The sequence below is a fragment of the Pecten maximus genome, chromosome 6 (assembly GCF_902652985.1).
Source record: "Pecten maximus chromosome 6, xPecMax1.1, whole genome shotgun sequence".
In the NCBI taxonomy this organism is placed as follows: domain Eukaryota; kingdom Metazoa; phylum Mollusca; class Bivalvia; order Pectinida; family Pectinidae; genus Pecten; species Pecten maximus.
In genome coordinates this window covers 7,078,852-7,101,018 of record NC_047020.1, presented here as the reverse complement: position 1 = coordinate 7,101,018, position 22,167 = coordinate 7,078,852, and the positions used below count along the sequence as shown (strand labels likewise).

Below are 22,167 nucleotides of genomic sequence, written 5' to 3'. Positions count from 1 at the left end.
ATATTGCAAGAATAGAAATTAGTTTAATTTTATACCGTGTGGAAAGCTGATTTATTATGTAGTATGTGTCGTAAAATAAGACCAACAACCTATTGACGGCACAGTCCTTCCTCCCACCACAACACAGATCAGCTGTTCGTCAAGGTAGGCTTAGACATAGGCGATAAAGGAGAACAAGGCTTGATAATACACCTGCCGACTATGTATATTTAGTATCATTACTCTGACCACCTATGTTACGTGCCTGTCAGTATACTTATCATATACTGAATCACTTTGTCAACTACAAAAAAAGAATTATATTTATAATGAGTCACTTGTTTACAACTGAACAAAGGAAAGTACTACTGCAGTATATATATATACTTTATTTGTAATGTCTTAAATTTGAACAGCTGTCACACACCAACGTCTTGGCCAGAATCAATGATCATACTTACAAACTACAGGTCTACTATTTGGAATATATCCTGACAACAATTGTTGAACTGCATGTCACTTACAGTTGTTCTACTTTGCAACATACAAATGTACATCAATATTTGAAAATATTACATGTAGATGTGTCCATAAATCATGCTTGCCCCCATCAACTCCATCATTTATTATGCAGATGTAGTAGCTGCATGGATATCTGTAACATTTTATTTAAGTTCAAGTTGAAGTTAGTTACATATTTTACTGTTTTAATTTACTTTTAGTAAAAAAAAGGATGAGCCATACTGTGTTTATCTCTATGCAATCAATGACTATATATTGAGTGTAGACATTTGAAATTTTAAGTTTTGGTGAAATATTAATTAATTGGTTTTTGATCATTTATAAAATCCTGGTCACGGCACCAAACTTTTGTGTATTAAGGGACATTGTCCATCAAAGTAAGATCAACACAACTGCTACCATTTGATCAAGTACAGCATCTGTATTCAAAGAGCTGTATGGAACATCATATATACTATGGCATCATTGTACACCATTGTGTCTTTAATTTGCACTATTTTATATATATCCTGCATGACTTGGATAACTACAGTGAACCCTGTCTTATAAGGCCACTAACGAAGGAAGAAAAACTGTCTTGATAGCCAGGTGGGCTTTATCTAGAGGTTAAAATGAAATGAAGTATAGCACTAAGAACTGAAACAGATATTGGACTTAATGGACAGATTTTCATTACATATTGTGGTAATAAACAAGTTTGTATTCAATCTTCCAACAATATACTGGCTAGAACCACATGCACTAAGATATACATTGTATTGACAATGCCAAGCTGTCCATAATGTGGGTTACAAGTGTAGCGGAACTGGACCGGGTCGATCATCGGCGACCAGGTAGCTCAATCGGTAGAGCATCCGGCTAGTGTTCGGAGGTCCTGGGTTTGAACCCCGGTCTGGCCGTGCATTTTTCCACTCCTATTACATTTGGTGCCTGTGACCAAACCTTGTTTCAAGTGAGGTGAATACTTGACAAGGGGATACCCGAACCTGGGTTGTGAGTTGTGAAGTCTTCGGGGTCGAAGACTTAAAAAAATAGGAGGGAAGAGTGTAGCGGAACTGGACCGGGTCGATCATCGGCGACCAGGTAGCTCAATCGGTAGAGCATCCGGCTAGTGTTCGGAGGTCCCGGGTTCGAACCCCGGTCTGGCCGTGCATTTTTCCACTCCTATTACACAAGTACATATATGTACATGTGTATACATGTATATAGATCTGATCATGAGGAAAACATAACCTTCAGAATATTGTGAGAAATTTAGTGATATATTTTTTTTTTTTTTTGCAATGACAGCATTCTCTTTCATTTATTTAGGGCACTTAACAGAAATTTATTCAGGAAACAAATGATATAAATACTAGAACTGATATTTGTATGATACTTGATTAAGTTTTTGTTAACACAAATGTATAGGTTACAAATGGGATAATCAATAAGCCTGTGTTACAACACCTCTGATAGGGATTCCAGTTTTTTAGATCCTACGTATTTGTAATAGATTACTTGTCATGATAAGATAAAGCCACGCTGTGTATGAAGTAACAGAAGATTGTAAAAATGGATCATCTAAGGTCACTTGTGATAAGTTTCTGACCTGTGTGTGACCTTAAATACCTGGTCAGTCTAGAGTAAAGTTACCTAGCTTATATTACAGGTATATACCCCAGTTACTTACCTACTATCTGTTCTTTCTTTACAATCCCATCAAAATGGACAATTTGATATGATGTTCATTGTATTAGATGCTAATAAAAAAAATTATGAAATAAATTAAGTTGTCTATACTTTTGTCATGCCTGACCCAGTGATAAATTGGTGGGTAATATTTCAGATTATGCATTGACCCTCTCTCAGAGAATTGTTAGCATACAACTTAAGTACACGATATTATCTTTTTTGCTTTGACCCTCTCTCACATGAAAATGTGACATGTTTCGATATGTTAAAAATGTTCTTACTTTAAGAGTAAGATTTGTGTTGATGTTATCTCTGTGACATTGCTGTGTTTACCTGGTCAGATATGAAGTTGACCAGTTGACCTTGATAGCGCAGGTAGGTATATACATGTAGATATAATATATATGAGAGTATAGTGTCACAGCTCTAGATCTGTCAGTTAGAATTTTAACGGGAGTAAGAAACACAGGTATGAGATCTTGTAAATTTCATACTGCATGTGTACACATGAAGTTGTAAATCTGTTGACGATGGGATACTACCCTGGTATTTTTGTAATGTGAAACAAATCATAAAACTCCTGTCATTAATCTTTTACTAAAAGTAAGGCAGCAAGTTTCTGTATTATCCCCAGATGAGGCTGGTAATCCTTGACAACTATGATGCTGTCAGTGTGTGGGCAGCAAAGTACATACGGAGGAGAATCCTGGCATTTAAACCAGGGCCTGACAAATTCTTCACCCTAGGGCTCCCCACAGGTAATTCTCTCATAGGTTATCTTACTTACAAAAGCTCCTTGGTCTTAATCGAAGACCACTCATATTGATTATTCAATGTTATTATGAGGCTCCAGCTCTGTCTTCACTGATCTCTTTGATTCTAATTTCTAACAGAAAAATCACTGAACTTGCCTCAGTTCATCATTCCATTATGATGTACATTTGTACTTTTGATTTAATTTTTCCAGTCACTGTGATTTACCTTTGATTTAGATTTATGTTATAACTGTTACATTTTCTATGTCTGTCTGTGAATGTTTGTAGTTTACTTGTGTCTTGATAAAGGGGTGGATTGAAAATATAACAATTTACTTATCTGTACTGTTGCTATTACTTCGCTAGTCATATTCATCTATATTAAGTGATACACATCCAGTTCTTGTCTGTTTGTCTGGATCCAGTACCTAAATTGGACGATACCATCACTATTACTTACTGGCTGACCCTATATAAATCTATGTATATCTACACTGACACTGAGAACCAGAACATTTTTTCTAGGTGATTGGGTTCTTGAGTTTGAAGCCCGGTCAGGGCGCAAGTCATAAATTTGTCTTCCTCCATCAGTTGTGTTACTATTTTATACACATTGTATATGTATTTATTTATGACTTGCAATATATATAAAATGAAGCAACTAGTGTCAGCTCTGTAACCAAAGATTGATAACTTTAACACAGTGAACAAAAGAATTCATCAAGTAAACAGTAGTGTACACTGGAGTGTTATATACATGTTGGGGACAGTACAGACATATTGTAACAGATTTGTTTAAGTCCCAGAGAATGAAAATCCATATCCATTCATCAGACCAGATGACATATATATGTAATATGTTTACATTATAGGTAGTACACCTTTGGGTACATACAGGAAACTAATAGAGTACTATAAAGCTGGGAACCTGTCCTTCAAGTATGTCAAAACATTCAACATGGATGAATATGTAGGTATGTATATTTGAAATGTTAATATATACTATTCCCAAGTTGTAAGTAACACTTTGTCCTTCTGTCCATCCCTCCGTCTGTAACATTAAGGTTACACTTTGTCCTTCTGTCTATCTCTCCATCTGTAACATTTAGGTTACACCTTGTCCTTCTGTCCATCCCTCCATCTGTCCATCCCTCCATCTGTCCATCCCTCCATCTGTCTATCCCTCCATCTGTCCATCCCTCCATCTGTACCATTAAGGTTACACTTTGTCCTTCTGTCCATCCCTCCATCTGAAACAATAAGGTTACACCTTGTCCTTCTGTCCATCTGTCCTTCTGTCCATCCCTCCATCTGTCCATCCCTCCATCTGTACCATTAAGGTTACACTTTGTCCTTCTGTCCATCCCTCCATCTGTAACATTAAGGTTACACTTTGTCCTTCTGTCCATCTCTCCATCTGTCCATCTGTAACATTAAGGTTACACATTGTCCATCTCTCCATCTGTCCATCTCTCAATCTGCAACATTAAGGTTACACTTTGTCCTTCTGTCCATCCCTCCATCTGAAACAATGTTGTCACACATTGCAGTCTATAATGGTACTAGATGCTGAATTTTTCAGTGCGGTTTATTTGAAGTAGCAGTGGTATATGTTATGAATTATGTATTATAGTATATTAAAGTAATATCTCCAACTCAGTTTAAATTTTGGTCTGATTCCTTCACCTTTTCAGCAATACCACGTGATCATCCAGAGAGCTACCACTCATTCATGTGGAACAACTTCTTTAAGCACATCGACATTGATCCAGCAAATGCCCACATTCTCGACGGAAATGCAGTAGATGTCCAGAAGGAGTGTGATGATTATGAGAAGAAGATTGCAGAGGCTGGTGGGATAGAACTTTTTATAGGAGGTAGATATTCATACTTATCTCCCCTGATATATATTCATACTTATCTCCCCCGATATATATAATTATATTCATACTTGTCTCCCCTGATATATAGAGGTTCATACTTGTCTCCCCTGATATAGAGGTTCATACTTGTCTCCCCTGATATAGAGCTTTATTCTTGTCTCCCCTGATGAAGATATCCATACTTGTCTCCCCTGAATTAGAGGTTCATGCTTATCTCCCCTGATATAGTCTATTAGAGGTTCATACTTGTCTCCCCTGATATAGAGGTTCATACTTGTTTCCCCTGATATAGAGCTTCATACTTGTCTCCCCTGATATAGAGCTTCATACTTGTCTCCCCTGATATAGAGGTTCATACTTGTTTCCCCTGATATAGAGCTTCATACTTGTCTCCCCTGATATAGAGCTTCATACTTGTCTCCCCTGATATAGAGGTTCATACTTGTTTCCCCTTATAAACAGGTTCATACTTGTCTCCCCTGATATATATATTCATACTTATCTTCCCTGGGCCGCAATAGCCCAGTTGGTTAGAGCGCCAGTGACGTAACCTCAAGTAAAGATTGGAGGTGCGTGGTTTGGCGCTCATTCTATACCTGTGTCAGTTTGTGCTTCTTAAAAAGCTGAGAAATGGGCCAGTCTGTGCTATCATGGTTATGTCTTTAGGCATGCCCCTTAACTTTAATAGCTCTGGATGGCATGCAACACTTTCTGATGTGTTCTGTGAGGTAGTCAACGATTACTACAAGAAAATCAAGCCTCAAAAATGTACCTGTCTGTTCAGAGGATGATTAACCCAGCAAAGCAACATATTGTCTCCTTTGATATATATAGAAGACAGCTTTATGCAGGGACTGTAAGGTTAGAACTGTTTAGGAGGTACGTTATACTTACCTCCCCTGATATAGAGAATGGCTTTATAAAGAGGCTTTTAAGGGATTCATGCTTGTCTGCCTCTTCCCTGATATAAAGGTTCATAATTATCTCCCCTGATTTAGAAGACAACATTATAAAGAGGCTGGAGGGATCCATACTTATTTCCCCTGATATAGAGGTTATGACTATCTCCCCTGATTTAGAAGACGACATTATAATGAGGCTGGAGGGATATCTCCCCTGATATAGCGAATGGCTTTATACAGAGGCTGGAAGAATCATATTTATCTCCCCTGATATAGAGGTTGACATATCTCCTGCGATATAGAGGACAGATTTATACAGAGGCTGGATGGATTCAGACTTTTCTCCTCTGATATAGAGGTTCATAATTATTAGGGTGTTCGGGTGGCACAGTGGTAACACACTTGCCTTTCACCTAGGCCGACCACATGGGTTTTCCCCGGGTACTCCGGTTTCCTCCCACAGTGAGACCCTCGCGCTGCTTCCATCCGGGCCAACAAGCGTGATTTATATAAGTTGATATAACTTGTTTCGCTATTGTTGTAAAATAAATAAAGTTTTCATTTTTCATATTTATCTCACCAGATATGGAGGTCTGATGACAGGTTTTTGTACAGAAGTATTAGAAGATTAAACAGGATAATAATTCAAGTTTAGTAAAAATTGACACAGTGAAAATAGAAAGACATTTTTAGCTTGTCATTAGTTTCTGAGGAAAGGTTATTGATGATTTGTTTAATTAAGCAATGTTATAATATTCTACTTGTTATGTTGTTCAGGTATTGGACCTGATGGCCACATTGCCTTTAATGAGCCAGGATCCAGTCTGGTGTCAAGGACCAGGATCAAGTCACTAGCTCAGGACACCATTCTAGCTAATGCCCGCTTCTTTGGAGGAGACTTATCCAAGGTTCCTCACCAGGCACTGACTGTTGGGGTTGGTACTGTCATGGATGCTAGGGAGGTATGTTTTATAGGGACTGTTTAAAATCTGTTTGTTCTTCAGATATATGAAAAATGTAGGCTGGTTGTTGAAAAAAGGTAGAAAGAAAAGAATTCTATTTCTATATATGTGTAGGACACAACAGCCAATGTTCAGGAACTAGACACATGTACTGTGGTATGGGAGAACATACATCTAATTAGGTCAAATGCAAATTATATCATATTAAACAATTTTAGGATTTTGGTGAAATAATATGATGAAAATATATGTTGGTATTTGTAGGAGAAAGTGATATAATCACAGTATATAAGGATATTGACTGTGTTTAATGATATGTTGTTGTCTGTCCAGGTGATGATCCTGATTACAGGAGCCCACAAGGCGTATGCCCTCCACAAAGCCATTGAGGAGGGTGTGAGTCACATGTGGACAGTGTCCGCATTCCAGCAGCACCCCCGCACCATCTTCCTTTGTGACGAGGATGCAACCCTTGAACTGAAGGTGAAGACGGTCAAGTATTTCAAGGACATCATGAAAATTCATAACGAAATGATTGAAAGCACTGAAGATCTGGAGGAAGATGGAAAATAATTCCAGTAGCATTATCTTTTGATTGTGTCATTTGAAACAATTGCAATATGAGAGAGGAAGTATCAATACTAGAATGAGAGTGAAGTATTTTTTCAAATATCACTTTTTTTGTTAAATTTCAGTTGTGAAATAGGAAAGAATGGATGTATAGAAAATTATAAAACAGTAGACCTTCTATATCCATAGTTGTAACTTCTCGGTTATTATCACTTTAAAGTAAAATAAAACTTGTAATTTGCTATGAATTAATAATTTGATCAAGACTGGGATTTCACAGAATTCTAATATTATTAACTGTATGAACAATCATGCAGCAGTAATTGTCAAGATGACAACACTTCCTCATCTTTCAATACAACTTTTGTTAAATAGTCTTTCCCTAGGCTAGGAAGAAGCGTGGATGTGTATATGTTAGGAGAGAGATAGACTTTATGTACATGTATAACTAGTATAGTTGTTTTATCTAGTCCAATCAAATATGGTCTGAGAAATATGAATGTTATGAGTGTTGTGATTGCAGTACGAAATATTTTACTGACAACATGCTTTAATTCTGACGTAAACATTCCTATACATTATTTTTGAAATGTATATATTCTGCATGTAAAAATGTTTTCATAGAAGAAATCAATACAATGCCTAAAGTGATACCATCAGCATTAAGGGCCATGGCATTACAACATCCACATGATATACACTACAATTTAATTGAATCCTCAAATAGCTAATGCTGTTCGAATGCTTCATGGTGTTTCAATTGGCTGATTAAGTCGACACGAAATGTTATCATAATGTGAAATGGAAATTTTTATCTCATTTTAAAATGCTTTTCTACACAATAAAATAATAAAAAATTTGCAGAATCAATTGAAAACATAAGAATCTTTTATTTACAATGTATTAGTTGTAATTATAATTATCCATTTATTGTATATCTACAGTGTATAATAATGTACAATATATTAATTATGTTGCTGTATACTTGGGATATTGTTGACTATGTTTAAAGTGAAAACTTCCTGTCACACAGAGTTCATTATTCATTTATTATGAAGATAAAATAAACATATTCTGCTGTAGATACTGTATTTTTTTAAGTCAAACGTACTAGATCAGAATCTCCTTATTTTCTGTATGTGGCTATCAAAGATCTCGTTTAAGATTCCAGCGGAACGTGGGTTTCTATACACTGTTGGTTAATGGTGTTGTGTATCAATAGCAGCTGTATTAAAACTGCTTGTTTTTATGTACAGGTATATCAGATCCCCATGTATATATTGTTGATGCACATCATTTAAATTCTGATTAATTAATATTTAGTCATTTGTTCAGAAATCCTTTAATGTCTTAGGTAATGATCATTATTTAATGTTTTTATTGTTTTTAGAAGCAAGATAATTTATATATGATTGTACTTACAGTTCTGTCATTATTTTGTTGTAAATTTGTATGTAGATAAAATAGAGTATATCTAAGTTCATATAGTAGTGCATTAGGTATATACATATAAGTACCTGTATAAAATAAATACTGGCATCTAGAAACATATTAATCATAAATAAAATAACATTTCTTGCCAAACTAACATTTAAAGCCAAAAGGTATATGCTGTAACATATAATATTCTGACGTTAACCTTGCCAGGAAAGTCTACACAGGTTTAAAAGCAATACTAAGAAATAGAAAAGATGGGACCGACAGAATTTATTTGAAAAAGAAGAGATTTTAATTCCCTGGGATCAGTAATTTGACTGGTAGGCATTTTTAGTACATGACAATTTCTTTTTTTAAGATAAACTGCCAAAAAATGACCACAATTATATGAAGGAAGTATATAAAGACTGGTTAGGACATAAATTATACATTATTGTACCTCCAAAATCATGCCTCTTTTATGTTAGTATTTTTATTTTAAGTGAATATATACATATATATATATATATATTTGTGTTCTTGTTACAGTTTAGTTTGTTACGACAGGTACGTACGTAACTGTCCTGGACTGTGCGCTGATTTCTTTGGTGCTGCGTTACTAAAGTTATATAGGAGCTATAATAAATGTTAATTGCTAATTTTGTTTGTTTTGTTTGTTGGGTTTATCACCCCTTCGGGCCAGGTGAGCTAATGATCCTTCCGTCATAATACAATGTATTCTAACATTACAATTTCTTGTATTATCACATTAAAATCAGTTACAAGCTAATTGTATGCATTTTCCCAAATTAGTACGTAAAGACACCATCTTTATAAATCATTACAGTGTAATAGCTAGTGGGGGCGGAAGGGGATGTATACACTGTACTTAGTTTGCTTGTTTACCAGTGACTTCGTAGGATGGAGTGATATGGAAAATTGACCTTGAACAATTTTAATTAAATCTCAAAATAATTTCTGTAGAAGAAAAAGATTGTAACTCCACTGGTCAAAGATTGGAGCAGACCTTCAGGGAAGTGTTATGTATGGTCCTAAGGTGATCCTTACTGAAACGCAAACATTCAGGATGGCCATCATCTTGAAATATTTTATTACTACCTCTCTATCAAGGTAGAAACTTTCATTAATGAGCTGTTTGTGGGACTAATTGAAATTGAGACCGTCATATTCAAGATGGCCACAATGACTGACATCTTGAAAATGAAACTGTACCAATTTGCTAGTTGAACTAAGAAAGAAATATCATTAATGAGACGTGTATTTCCTAAGTCAAATTAGTGAAGCAAAGTTTAAATTGTGTTTCATCAGGAACTCATTTAAATCATGAATGTCATTTGGATTCAATCCACAACTTGCTTAAAAAAATTACTCAGTGTTGATGTTCAGTTGCTTGCAAGGCAATATTTATTAGGAGAGGGGGTCATAACAATTAACAATCTTGTCTACCAGTCTTTGACCAAACAATAACGTTTTGAGCCACTGAATGTGACTGATTATCAATAATAAACAGGTCAATAAACTTTAACCATGTGGTATCAACTTTAATATTTTCAACACCAATCAACCCGACATCACATCAGTAAATAACAATTAAAGTGGGAATGTATTCTCAACATATGGTACAAAATACAATCAATATAAAATAGCACTAACCCACTGAAATGTGTTTTCAGTATACAGTACATATACATGTACATACATCAACGTAACACCTGTAGAGGAACAAGCCCATAGAGGTACACACTGGAAACATCTCATAGCTAATCTGTTACCACCAATAGAGGTACACACTGGAAACATCTCATAGCTAATCTGTTACCACCCATAGAGGTACACACAGGAAACATCTCATAGATAATCTGTTACCACCCATAGAGGTACACACAGAAAACATCTCATAGCTAATCTGTTACCACCCATAGAGGTACACACTGGAAACATCTCACAGCTAATCTGTTACCACTCATAGAGGTCCACACTGGAAACATCTCATAGCTAATATGTTACCACCCATAGAGGTACATACTGGAAACATCCCATAGCTAATCTGTTACCACCAATAGAGGTACACACTGGAAACATCTCATAGCTAATCTGTTACCACCAATAGAGGTACACACTGGAAACATCTCATAGCTAATCTGTTACCACCCATAGAGGTACACACAGGAAACATCTCATAGATAATCTGTTACCACCCATAGAGGTACACACAGAAAACATCTCATAGCTAATCTGTTACCACCCATAGAGGTACACACTGGAAACATCTCACAGCTAATCTGTTACCACTCATAGAGGTCCACACTGGAAACATCGCATAGCTAATATGTTACCACCCATAGAGGTACACACTGGAAACATCTCATAGCTAAACTCTTACCACCCATAGAGGTACACACTGGAAACATCTCATAGCTAATATGTTACCACCCATAGAGGTACACACAGGAAACATCCCATAGCTAATCTGTTACCACCCATAGAGGTACACACTGGAAACATCTCACAGCTAATCTGTTACCACCCATAGAGGTATACACTGGAAACATCTCATAGCTAATCTGTTACCACCCATAGAGGTACACACTGGAAACATCTCATAGCTAATCTGTTACCACCCATAGAGGTACACACAGGAAACATCTCATAGCTAATATGTTACCACCCATAGAGGTACACACTGGAAACATCCCATAGGTAATCTGTTACCACCCATAGAGGTACACACTGGAAACATCTCATAGGTAATCTGTTACCACCCATAGAGGTACATACTGGAAACATCTCATAGCTAATCTGTTACCACCCATAGAGGTACACACTGGAAACATCCCATAGCTAATCTGTTACCACCCATAGAGGTATAAATAAGAAACATCTTATAGCTAATCTGTTATCACCCATAGAGGTGCACACAGGAAACATCTCATAGCTAATCTGTTACCACCCATAGAGGTACACACTGGAAACATCCCATAGCTAATATGTTACCACCCATAGAGGTACACACTGGAAACATCTCATAGCTAATCTGTTACCACCCATAGAGGTACACACTGGAAACATCTCATAGCTAATCTGTTACCACCCATAGAGGTACATACTGGAAACATCCCATAGCTAATCTGTTACCACCCATAGAGGTACACACAGGAAACATCCCATAGCTAATCTGTTACCACCCATAGAGGTACACACAGGAAACATCTCATAGCTAATATGTTACCACCCATAGAGGTGCACATGGGAAACATAGCTAATCTTTTATCACTGACTGACCAGTTGAAGAGTATTTGATCATAGATATTTCAATTAGGATATAAACAAATGGTCTGAAATTCTGAGCTTGATATACACTTAATTATATACCATAATGGCCAGTCAAATGTGATATCTTAATTCAACAAAAAAAAACAAAAAAAAAACAAAAAACAAATGTTCAGTTGTTTACTATTGTTAAAGTAATGAAACCTAAGACTGCTTCTTTAGTCGATCACTTGAGAGTTGCCATGACTCCATGAGTGTTTGGAGTTCGAGAGTCATCGGAGGCGAGGTAATAGTGGAATGTCCAGATAATTTCTGAATTAGACTAGCTGGGGAACATCCTATCACAGACTGCTTGCATATAATTACAGCACATACAAAATTATCTGTTTGTCGTAAAACTTGTTGCTCCAAATAAAAAGCCTTTTCATCCCAAAAGATAACCTGAAAATTAAAAGAAGAACCGATATATTATAATGAAACACATTATGTCATAACTGAATCAAAGTCCATGATTTAACAATGAATGTTTGAGTTTGGATAGGAACAGTTGTGATATAATTGCTTGATGACAAGGAGATAATCTTATATTGCCTTGTTGGTTTGTACAAGGAGGGAAGATTTATTCATAAGATATTTCTAACCCCTGTTCTGAGGTTCAATACATACATGTATAACCCTAATAACACAAAGTACACATACATATCAGACACAGTAGGAATTTTGTGCAAAATGTTCACATTACATGTATTTTATTTAAAAAATCCAAATAAATTAAAATGAGGACATTTCAATTACTCTTACCTTGCTGACAACTTTGAATCTGTCAAAGAGCTGCAGGGACTTGCGGTAACGGACACTTTGTGCAGCATTGGTCAACCTCACCATCTTTCCAACACCAATCTTCCCAATGATTCTATTTTCTATCCACAGTTTCGTACGCCCCAAATCACATTCACGTAAATAACGTGCATTGTTCATGTGAAATTGGAGATCAAGGTCGCTTGTAAGGACAATACCTGGAATAGATAAAAAAAATGTGAAACAACAAGCACAAACACATCCCTGCTAACTACAATGACTGCAGTGGTCATATATTGATCTTCGAGCTTCGATTGAGATTTCGGAAATCTCAGGGAAAATGGAGAGGGGGGGGGGGGGGGGGGGGAGTAGTTTAAAGTTTAAAAAGAGCAGGTTGGTGTACGTGGCTTGTACATAATGTTAAATATGATATCTATCCTTCAGCAGGCAGAGCATGCTTCTTTTTGGCTAAGGAGGTTGAGTTATATGGGTTATCAAACACCTGGGTTCAATAACTTTGCAGAAGTATTGAAATAAATATAATTTATAATTATTAGGTCTGCTAATACATTGGTGGCAATGAAGGGACCCTGGAAAGTCTTAATTGGGTAAAGTTCTTTTCTGAAGGGGTAGTATGTAACTTAGGTTCATACCTGCTTATGTCTACCTACTTAGCAAGGGAAAATTTCTCTTTAACTCATTTGGTTGAGCTTATAAGTCTTGAGAGTGAAAGACAATTTTCTAAGGGTCCTGGGTTCGATTCCCAGTGGAGGCATTGGAATAATATATTCTATGATGGCTTCTATTACGATTACTAATTACATTGACTCAGAGATGTTAGAAACGGATATATAAAATATGGTAAGACAATGTCTCTGGTACCAGTTCTTCAATCCTTAACTTCTCCTTTTTAAGTTGCCGACAAACTTCAGCTTTTGCTTAACATAATATTATATAGCACACATTATAAAATTAAGTTAACAATATCATTTTAGATCGTTTAAATCAATCACTTAACAATTGATGAAAAAGTCGCCAAGTTATTATTAAAGTCTGAGGTTAAAAGCATACATCCCTGGCTGAGTAAGCTAACTAAGCTTTTAGTAGCGATTGGCAGGGTTATCTCCCCTGCAACGACTGCCCACAAAACAGAGCCGGGAGGACTAAGCTAGATCCATACTAAACAAGTTTCTTTTCTTATGACAAGTGACGCCGTTCAAACAAAAACACTAACAATATTTTTTATAGTTAGGCTAATACAAAAGCCAACAAATTTACTAAGCTTAGGCTTGTTACATTGTAACGTTACCTTCGATCTCGCTGCTTTCCAGCAGGTGCCTTGTCGAGGATCTCCGCCTAATAAGGGACGTAACGACGAGAAAGATTTGACGTATGTAGTAGCTGATGTCAAAGAATACAAACAGCAAGAGAAAGCACACAATTAGTATCATTTTGAAAGCTTATACACTGCTTTTTATGCCTGTCAAGTTGCACATCACATTTAGACGGTGTAACCGGAAATAAAAGCACTGTTATAGTAAACGGGTGTACGGGGTAAAATATACCCTTACAATTATTCCATGTAGCAGGAATCTTTTTATTGGTGGAACTTGGATCTTAACAGTTGAAATTTGCTATAATTATTTTATTGGCACTGATCTTCTCAAATTTAATATTTAAAATATTTGGACTCCATATTGATCTTTTTACATACATCAGCATCAAATATATATAATGGCTAATTAGTCCTGTGATGAATATTGTAGTTAGAACAATTAAAGTTCTGAAGAAATGAACCACCATGTAAACACTAAACAGAAGAGATGGATATGTTGTTGCTGAGGGAATTTAATCATGTTGGTGGCATGGTAGTGAATTTGTCCTTGAGGATTTTACCTCAGAAGTTGTTGATTGTATTAAGATGCCGACGAATCTTGTCTACCTGAAGTGCCCCTGTGTATCTTCCATTTAATTGGTGGTACTGGGTGGCATAGGGCTTTGATTCCCAATCGGATTTGAAAAGGTATGGGGGTAACTTTCCTGATCACATGACTGATGATGAGTTTACCTCAGATACTCTGCTTTACTCTCCATTCATGTGTTTGATTAAGGGTCAATTCTAAACAGCAAATCCAATCAAAACAGTGATATTTTAAGTTGTTATAATTTGTTTCCAAATTGTTGTAAATTTTTTTTTTTTTTTTTTAATGACACCCTATGGTATTACAAAGGGAATATTATCTGTCCGTCAAGATTTATGACTGAGATATTACATTTAAAAACTGACAAACCGTTCATCCGCATAAACGAACAAGCCCATACCCGGTAGTTTGTTCTTACCATTCCACGTCCCCTTATTATAAGTAGAAGTCTCCAGGTTATTAATACATCTATCTAAAATATGTACATCTACCATATTTATTGGTGCTGATTTGTTTACTTTCTGCTTTACAATGTACCGGTAAGCAGTTTGTTTTGTGTCATGCTGGTGTTGTCTCTTTCTTTATGGTTCAAACTCATTTGCAGCCATGGCAAGATAGTGAGCTTTCTCCTAGACTGATGGTTTTCTGAATACTGTATTCCATTACCGCCTACGATACAAGTATAAGTTTTTTAATTTCAAAACTTGCACTAAAATTTCATTCTTGAAATTTCAGCAATAACAGTCCAAAGCAGATAAAATATGTTGAATTGATTTTATTTCTGATTAGACTTCTAGTGTTGTTCCCATGTGAACATTTTATTAGTTTCCTATTACAAACCAGGAAAGTTATACCATTGTGTACAAATTAAACACTGGCACAGAAAATAATGTACATACCAGAATGTATATTTTAGTCAAAACCAGTATATTTGATAAAAAGTCTGTTTTGATTGCACTCAATATTGGACCGATTTAGGGAACATTTAGTTTCCTGGTACAAATCCTCTAGTACCCAAACATCTACATATCTTTAACAATGTAGGCTAGCTATACCACCTGGCAAAATGTTGCATCATAATTTCCACAATCACAAACATTGGTCATTTATTAACAGAATAACATTTGTGACACCTAATAAAACAGGACTCCATGAAAAACAACCGTATGTACATGTATTCATAAGGTAATACACTAATTTGTTCCCACACATCAATTGAACAAATTTACAACTTACAAATTTGTGAGTAACAAATATGCCATGCCCCATGGGTTAATAATTTGTGTAACAGGACGTGTCTATCTGACATTCACATCAATAAAGCTTCATTAAAACGTGTTTCTGGCAATAAAGAGAAAAAAAAAACGAAAAACCTTTCTACATCAGATGGATATTAAACCACGACTTTGTCTAAATTGGTCTACATTATTGGTTTGGGGCATAATTCAAGATACTTTAAAAATATAGTTACTGGAAGACTGAAGTTCTGCTTATACCACTTACTGGCCCATGGTACTCAATTCACAATCAGTAAGTAAAATATCTATTACTAATTTTCACATTTCTCATCTCATTTACATTTCATTGCCTGGTTATATTGAAAAAATTCGAGACTTTTAAAAATATTTCCCTTTGTATGACTACTGAGAAAATGAAAACTATAGGGAATGACAGAGGATACATTTATCTCTGAACAAAGCTACCTAGTGGTGTCAATTTTATAAATTCAGCAGGTGTATCTACCAGGGGTAGTCATACCTTAGTATTCTAGTCCTTTGTGGTGAACTCAATGGAGGAAAGACTTGTATGTAAAGTTTCCATGAACTTGGTTGTTGTAATGTAGTGCTACTGGGCCGTCTTTATGTTGTTGTAATGTAGTGCTACTGGGCCGTCTTTACGTTGTTGTAATGTAGTGCTACTGGGCCGTCTTTACGTTGTTGTAATGCAGTGCTACTGGGCGGTCATTATGTTGTTGTAATGCAGTACTACTGGGCCGTCTTTATGTTGTTGTAATGCAGTACTACTGGGCCGTCTTTGCGTTGTTGTAATGCAGTACTACTGGGCCGTCTTTGCGTTGTTGTAATGCAGTACTACTGGGCCATCTTTATGTTGTTGTAATGCAGTACTACAGGGCCATCTTTACGTTGTTGTAATGCAGTACTACTGGTCTGTCTTTATGTTGTTGTAATGCAATACTAGTGGGCCGTCTTTATGTTGTTGTAATGCAGTACTACTAGGCCGTCTTTATGTTGTTGTAATGCAGTACTACTGGGCCGTCTGTACTTTGTTGTAATGCAGTTCTACTAGGCCGTCTTTACTTTGTTGTAATGTAGTGCTACGGGTCCGTCTTTACGTTGTTGTATGGATGTTCTGAGGTATGGGGTCCATATTTATGTACTGTTTTTTTGTTTTCAGACCAGGTGATTGAGTAAACAAGAATTTGACTACTGTACTTTGAAGACTGCCTCTGTAAAAAAGTTTTGAAAACTTGTTCAAAAATCATTTACATTGTACATTGTATATTACTATTGTAAACCTTTTGTGGTAGTTTTAGTAGACACTGATAAAACTATTTTTTTAAATGTGATTTTAACTGGCATTGTCCTGTGACTTGGCAAGTGTGCTGCAATACAAAGGTGGACTTTCATTTACAATCTCGGGAACCAGGGAAAAAAGTTACGTCAGATAAGTTCCAAAGTATAGCTGCTCTTTCATAATACAGTTTAATATATCACAGTTAGAAGGGATTTCATCCCCCTAGTCTGTGTCAAATTTATTTGTTCATGAACAAAGAATTAATCGACTTATAAAATTATGAAGTGAAATGTTTGAACACATCAATTTGTAGAGGTTAAAACGTATGTGTTATAACTGGCACAGTATATACATATGTAGCGAAACTGGACCAGGTCAATCATCAGCAACCAGGTAGCTCAATTGGTAGAGCATCCGCCTAGTGTTCTGATGGTCACGGGTTCGAACCCCTATCTGGCCGTGCATTTTACCACTCTTCTTGCACATATAATGTACCACATTGTGTTTATCAAAATAAGATAATATATCAGCTTACTCTATTGTTTTCATACCAACTAACCCTTTTGTTTTCATACCAACTAACCCTTTTAGTTTACATACCAACTAACTATTGTTTTCATACCAACTAACCCTTTTGTTTACATACCAACTAACCCTTTTGTTTTCATACCAACTAACTATTGTTTTCATACTAACTACCCCCTTTATTTTCATACCAACTAACCCCTTTATTTTCATACCAACTACCCCCTTTATTTTCATACCAACTAACCCTTTTATTTTCATACCAACTACCCCCTTTATTTTCATACCAACTAACCCCTTTATTTTCATACCAACTAACCCCTTTATTTTCATACCAACTAACCCCTTTATTTTCATACCAACTCTTGACTATTGGTTTCAAACTAATAAAAGCAACCCATCATTTCATACAGAGGCAATGTAATATTTTTACATATAAAACATGGTGACTTTATAAGTGATACAGAAACTAGTTTGATTTGTAGCCCGGCATGACATAACAACATGAGTGCAAGAGTTGCGTAGCTATTTATAGCGTATATAAAACAAAACTGATACATCTTATAAATTATTTACATAAAGATGTGAGTGGAAAGAAGGGAGTCATTAGAGTGCTAAATAATGCTGTTGTGGAGGCAACAGGATATTGCAGTTTAGTTCTACTGGCAAAACAGTTAAGGATATCAACAACAATAAAATAAAATACATTTGATATAAGCAATGTACACACTAAAAAGATATTTGGAAGCAGTTGACTAGATAATTTGTATAGTGTTATAATTAGGCATTAAACAAGATATACACAGGCAGTTACAACCCATCGCTATACACAATCTATAATTTAGAGTTCATCTTCTATGTTCAGAATATGTGTGTAGTGAAAATTGACCCTTGTCAATTAGAAGTGCTATATGTTATATATCGGTAACAAGTAAAATAAGCAGATCACAATAACACATATAGATAACAAACAATTGTGTGAAGCACATTCCAACTACAGGTGTGTGATATATGTTATATATCAACAGAAAGCTAAGGTATAATAAATATAAAAAAAAAAAAAAAATTAATGATGATTAAAGAAAGATTTTTACCAGTTCAATCCACAGCAGTTATTTACTGACTCCAGATTTTATGATAATTATGCACAGCTAAAGTTATGACAGACAAATGATTATAGAGTACACACAAAGAAAACATAGCGTCGCTTCATCTAGATTAATTTTCTTACTGAAATATCAGGAATAGACATTCATATTTTCTTTATTTCTTTTTCAATTTTGTAATTCCCAAAGTTTATGGAACTCCAAAAAAGAAACAACACATATTGGAAGAATTAAAGATGTAATTAACTTGTGATCTACAGAAAGACATGACAGAAAAAATGTACCTGAATATTTATAGTAATTTCATATCAAAAGACTACATAACAGAAATAGAAAAAAAAAATGGAAAAATGGAAAAACAAAATATTAGATGTTTTTCTATTACATATAAAACAGATCCATCGTAATATCTATTACCTATGTATATAATCTTTTCCTAGAAAAATGAATAGACAAATGAATTTCTAGAATTAATTTTTCCATATTTAGGGTGACTTCGTTGTTGGAAAACCTCCTTATTCTTTGTGATAGCAAAGAAATTGTACAAGTTAGATCAAAGATGCAATAAGAGGAAAACAACATACAAGTATAATGCAGAGGGATCATAAAGAGAAAAATCATCCTTAAATACACAAACGTACTTCACAAGGAGCTTGGTTGACAAGGCAGTTCTAATCAGCATGAAGCAAAGCAGTAAAGTCAGTTAGAATCTGTAGAACAGTGAATGACGGACCAGAATGATCTAATCCTCAAAGTTATTAATGGGCCACATCCAATTAGTGATGTATCAACTAAATACAATATTGTTAAAAGTAAATAAACATGATGACAAATATGCTGATAAAAATAGTATATATGACCGTTTGTACAATAACATGTTCACAATATTAAAACATTAATACAAAAGCAGGACATATAAAAAAAAAACAATCTTGATTGCTAAACAAGTATGTACATCACAGTATAGTGTCAATGCCAAACAACTTCAGATTATTGAATTAAAAATTGATGTTCCACCTTTTAGATTCGACTACTGAATGCCAAGGGCCAACTTAGAGCCCTTCCAGGTAATATGTTTCAATGGAACAATGTAAAAGTAATTAGGGACCGGTATTCCTGACGATATGAATCAATGTTAATAAGTTTTCACTCAATAGTCTGTTTTGAAGTGCCGGACATGTTACATAATAAAATTTGATAAAATTATCATCACTGGTGTTCTAACAACCTGGGTGTAAGTTAATTATCTACAGTTCTAACTAAACAACCTGGGTGTAAGTTAATTATCTACAGTTCTAACTAAACAACCTGGGCTGAAGTCAACCATCTACAGTTCTAACTTAACAACCTGGGCTCAAGTCAACCATCTAGATCCAACTAAATGGACATTCAAGATTTATTTGGTTTCAAAATTATTTCTAGATAATACTGGAACATCTTTAAAAAAGAATGATTTCACAATCACATTATCCAGAAGGAAGATACAACAAATATATTATTATGCGAACAAAATCTCTGATCTAAGCACCGAGTATAAATATAAAATGCTTCAAAAAACAAAGCTAAGAAGATAAGAAGTTACCTTTGCAACAACTACGTAAAAGCTGATGATTATTAACCAAGAACACAATTGACAGTAAAAGCATTAAAACTATTAACCAAGAACACAATTGACAGTAAAAGCATTAAAACTATGTTAAAATGTAACTTTAAAATCTTAATTTACGGAATCTTTACACTAAAACATAATATTAGTATTTGTTGGGGAAGTTGACTTTTGATCCCGCTACTGTGTGACGAGAATACGATCCTTAATCAGCGTTTGTCGGTCCCTTCTTGTAGTGTATGATGGCATCTCCATGCTACTGTAAGCTGGCAGCTATAGGTCTGTGTACATTTGACCGCTGAAGTTTCTTGCCTATAGTAACAACATGAAATCCAATATCTAGGAGTTCCTGGTGCTTCAGGATCAGACGGCCATCAAACAGGAAAGCCGGCTTCAGCATACTCTGGTATATCCTCTTGTAATCTAATTCCTGAAATGATAAGTTAATGACAATACAAGATTTATAAACCTAATCTATTTACCAATTCAGATCTTATCACAAGAAGATTTTACCACGTACATGTAGAAACAACCATATGTCGAAATGTCATGGGGGTTTTATTTGTCACAAGTTATGTACCGGTAGTTTTCTATTGGTCAGTTATTTTTACTGGTCAGAGTTGTTGTGTAGATTTTTACTGGTCAGAGTTGTTGTGTAGATTTTTACTGGTCAGAGTTGTTGTGTAGATGGTCAGAGTTGTGTAGATTTTTACTGGTCAGAGTTGTTGTGTAGATTTTTACTGGTCAGAGTTGTTGTGTAGATTTTTACTGGTCAGAGTAGTTGTGTAGATTTTTACTGGTCAGAGTTGTTGTGTAGATTTTTACTGGTCAGAGTTGTTGTGTAGATTTTTATTGGTCAGAGTTGTTGTGTAGATTTTTACTGGTCAGAGTTGTTGTGTAGATTTTTATTGGTCAGAGTTGTTGTGTAGATTTTTACTGGTCAGAGTTGTTGTGTAGATTTTTACTGGTCAGAGCTGTTGTGTAGATTTTTACTGGTCAGAGTTGTTGTGTAGATTTTTACTGGTCAGAGTTGTTGTGTAGATTTTTACTGGTCAGAGTTGTTGTGTAGATTTTTACTGGTCAGAGTTGTTGTGTAGATTTTTACTGGTCAGAGCTGTTGTGTAGATTTTTACTGGTCAGAGTTGTTGTGTAGATTTTTACTGGTCAGAGCTGTTGTGTAGATTTTTACTGGTCAGAGTTGTTGTGTAGATTTTTACTGGTCAGAGTTGTTGTGTAGATTTTTACTGGTCAGAGTTGTTGTGTAGATTTTTACTGGTCAGAGTTGTTGTGTAGATTTTTACTGGTCAGAGTTGTTGTGTAGATTTTTACTGGTCAGAGTTGTTGTGTAGATTTTTACTGGTCAGAGTTGTTGTGTAGATTTTTACTGGTCAGAGTTGTTGTGTAGATTTTTACTGGTCAGAGTTGTTGTGTAGATTTTTACTGGTCAGAGTTGTTGTGTAGATTTTTACTGGTCAGAGTTGTTGTGTAGATTTTTACTGGTCAGAGTTGTTGTGTAGATTTTTACTGGTCAGAGTTGTTGTGTAGATTTTTACTGGTCAGAGTTGTTGTGTAGATTTTTACTGGTCAGAGTTGTTGTGTAGATTTTTACTGGTCAGAGTTGTTGTGTAGATTTTTACTGGTCAGAGTTGTTGTGTAGATTTTTACTGGTCAGAGTTGTTGTGTAGATTTTTACTGGTCAGAGTTGTTGTGTAGATTTTTAC

The 22,167-nt window shown here is 35.4% G+C and overlaps 3 protein-coding genes across 6 annotated transcripts in view; 1 reads left to right on the top strand and 2 right to left on the bottom strand.

Moving 5' to 3' along the window:
- Positions 1-86: 86 nt before the first annotated feature.
- On the top strand, positions 87-9,322 carry LOC117328844 (glucosamine-6-phosphate isomerase 2-like). Its single transcript, XM_033886419.1, has 6 exons — positions 87-144; positions 2,810-2,933; positions 3,803-3,904; positions 4,625-4,807; positions 6,493-6,677; positions 7,011-9,322. The coding sequence occupies exons 2-6, from the start codon at positions 2,810-2,812 to the stop codon at positions 7,248-7,250; spliced, it is 834 nt and encodes a 277-aa protein (XP_033742310.1). The 5' UTR covers positions 87-144; the 3' UTR covers positions 7,251-9,322.
- An 888-nt stretch (positions 9,323-10,210) lies between these two features.
- Positions 10,211-14,291, bottom strand: LOC117328842 (protein THEM6-like). The gene is made up of 3 exons (XM_033886415.1): positions 14,062-14,291; positions 12,756-12,970; positions 10,211-12,395 (listed from the first exon to the last, which is right to left on the bottom strand). The coding sequence occupies exons 1-3, from the start codon at positions 14,201-14,203 to the stop codon at positions 12,159-12,161; spliced, it is 594 nt and encodes a 197-aa protein (XP_033742306.1). The 5' UTR covers positions 14,204-14,291; the 3' UTR covers positions 10,211-12,158.
- A 1,142-nt stretch (positions 14,292-15,433) lies between these two features.
- Positions 15,434-22,167, bottom strand: part of LOC117328840 (UDP-glucose 6-dehydrogenase-like) — a 29,440-nt gene continuing 22,706 nt past the window's right edge. For 2 of the 4 annotated variants that reach the window (XM_033886413.1, XM_033886414.1), the window contains exon 12: positions 15,434-20,876. In XM_033886413.1, coding sequence (XP_033742304.1) covers positions 20,703-20,876 — 174 coding nt within the window. In that variant the 3' untranslated portion in view covers positions 15,434-20,702. The remainder of the gene's footprint in view (positions 20,877-22,167) is intronic. The other 2 variants (XR_004533063.1, XR_004533064.1) reach the window with 2 other exon arrangements.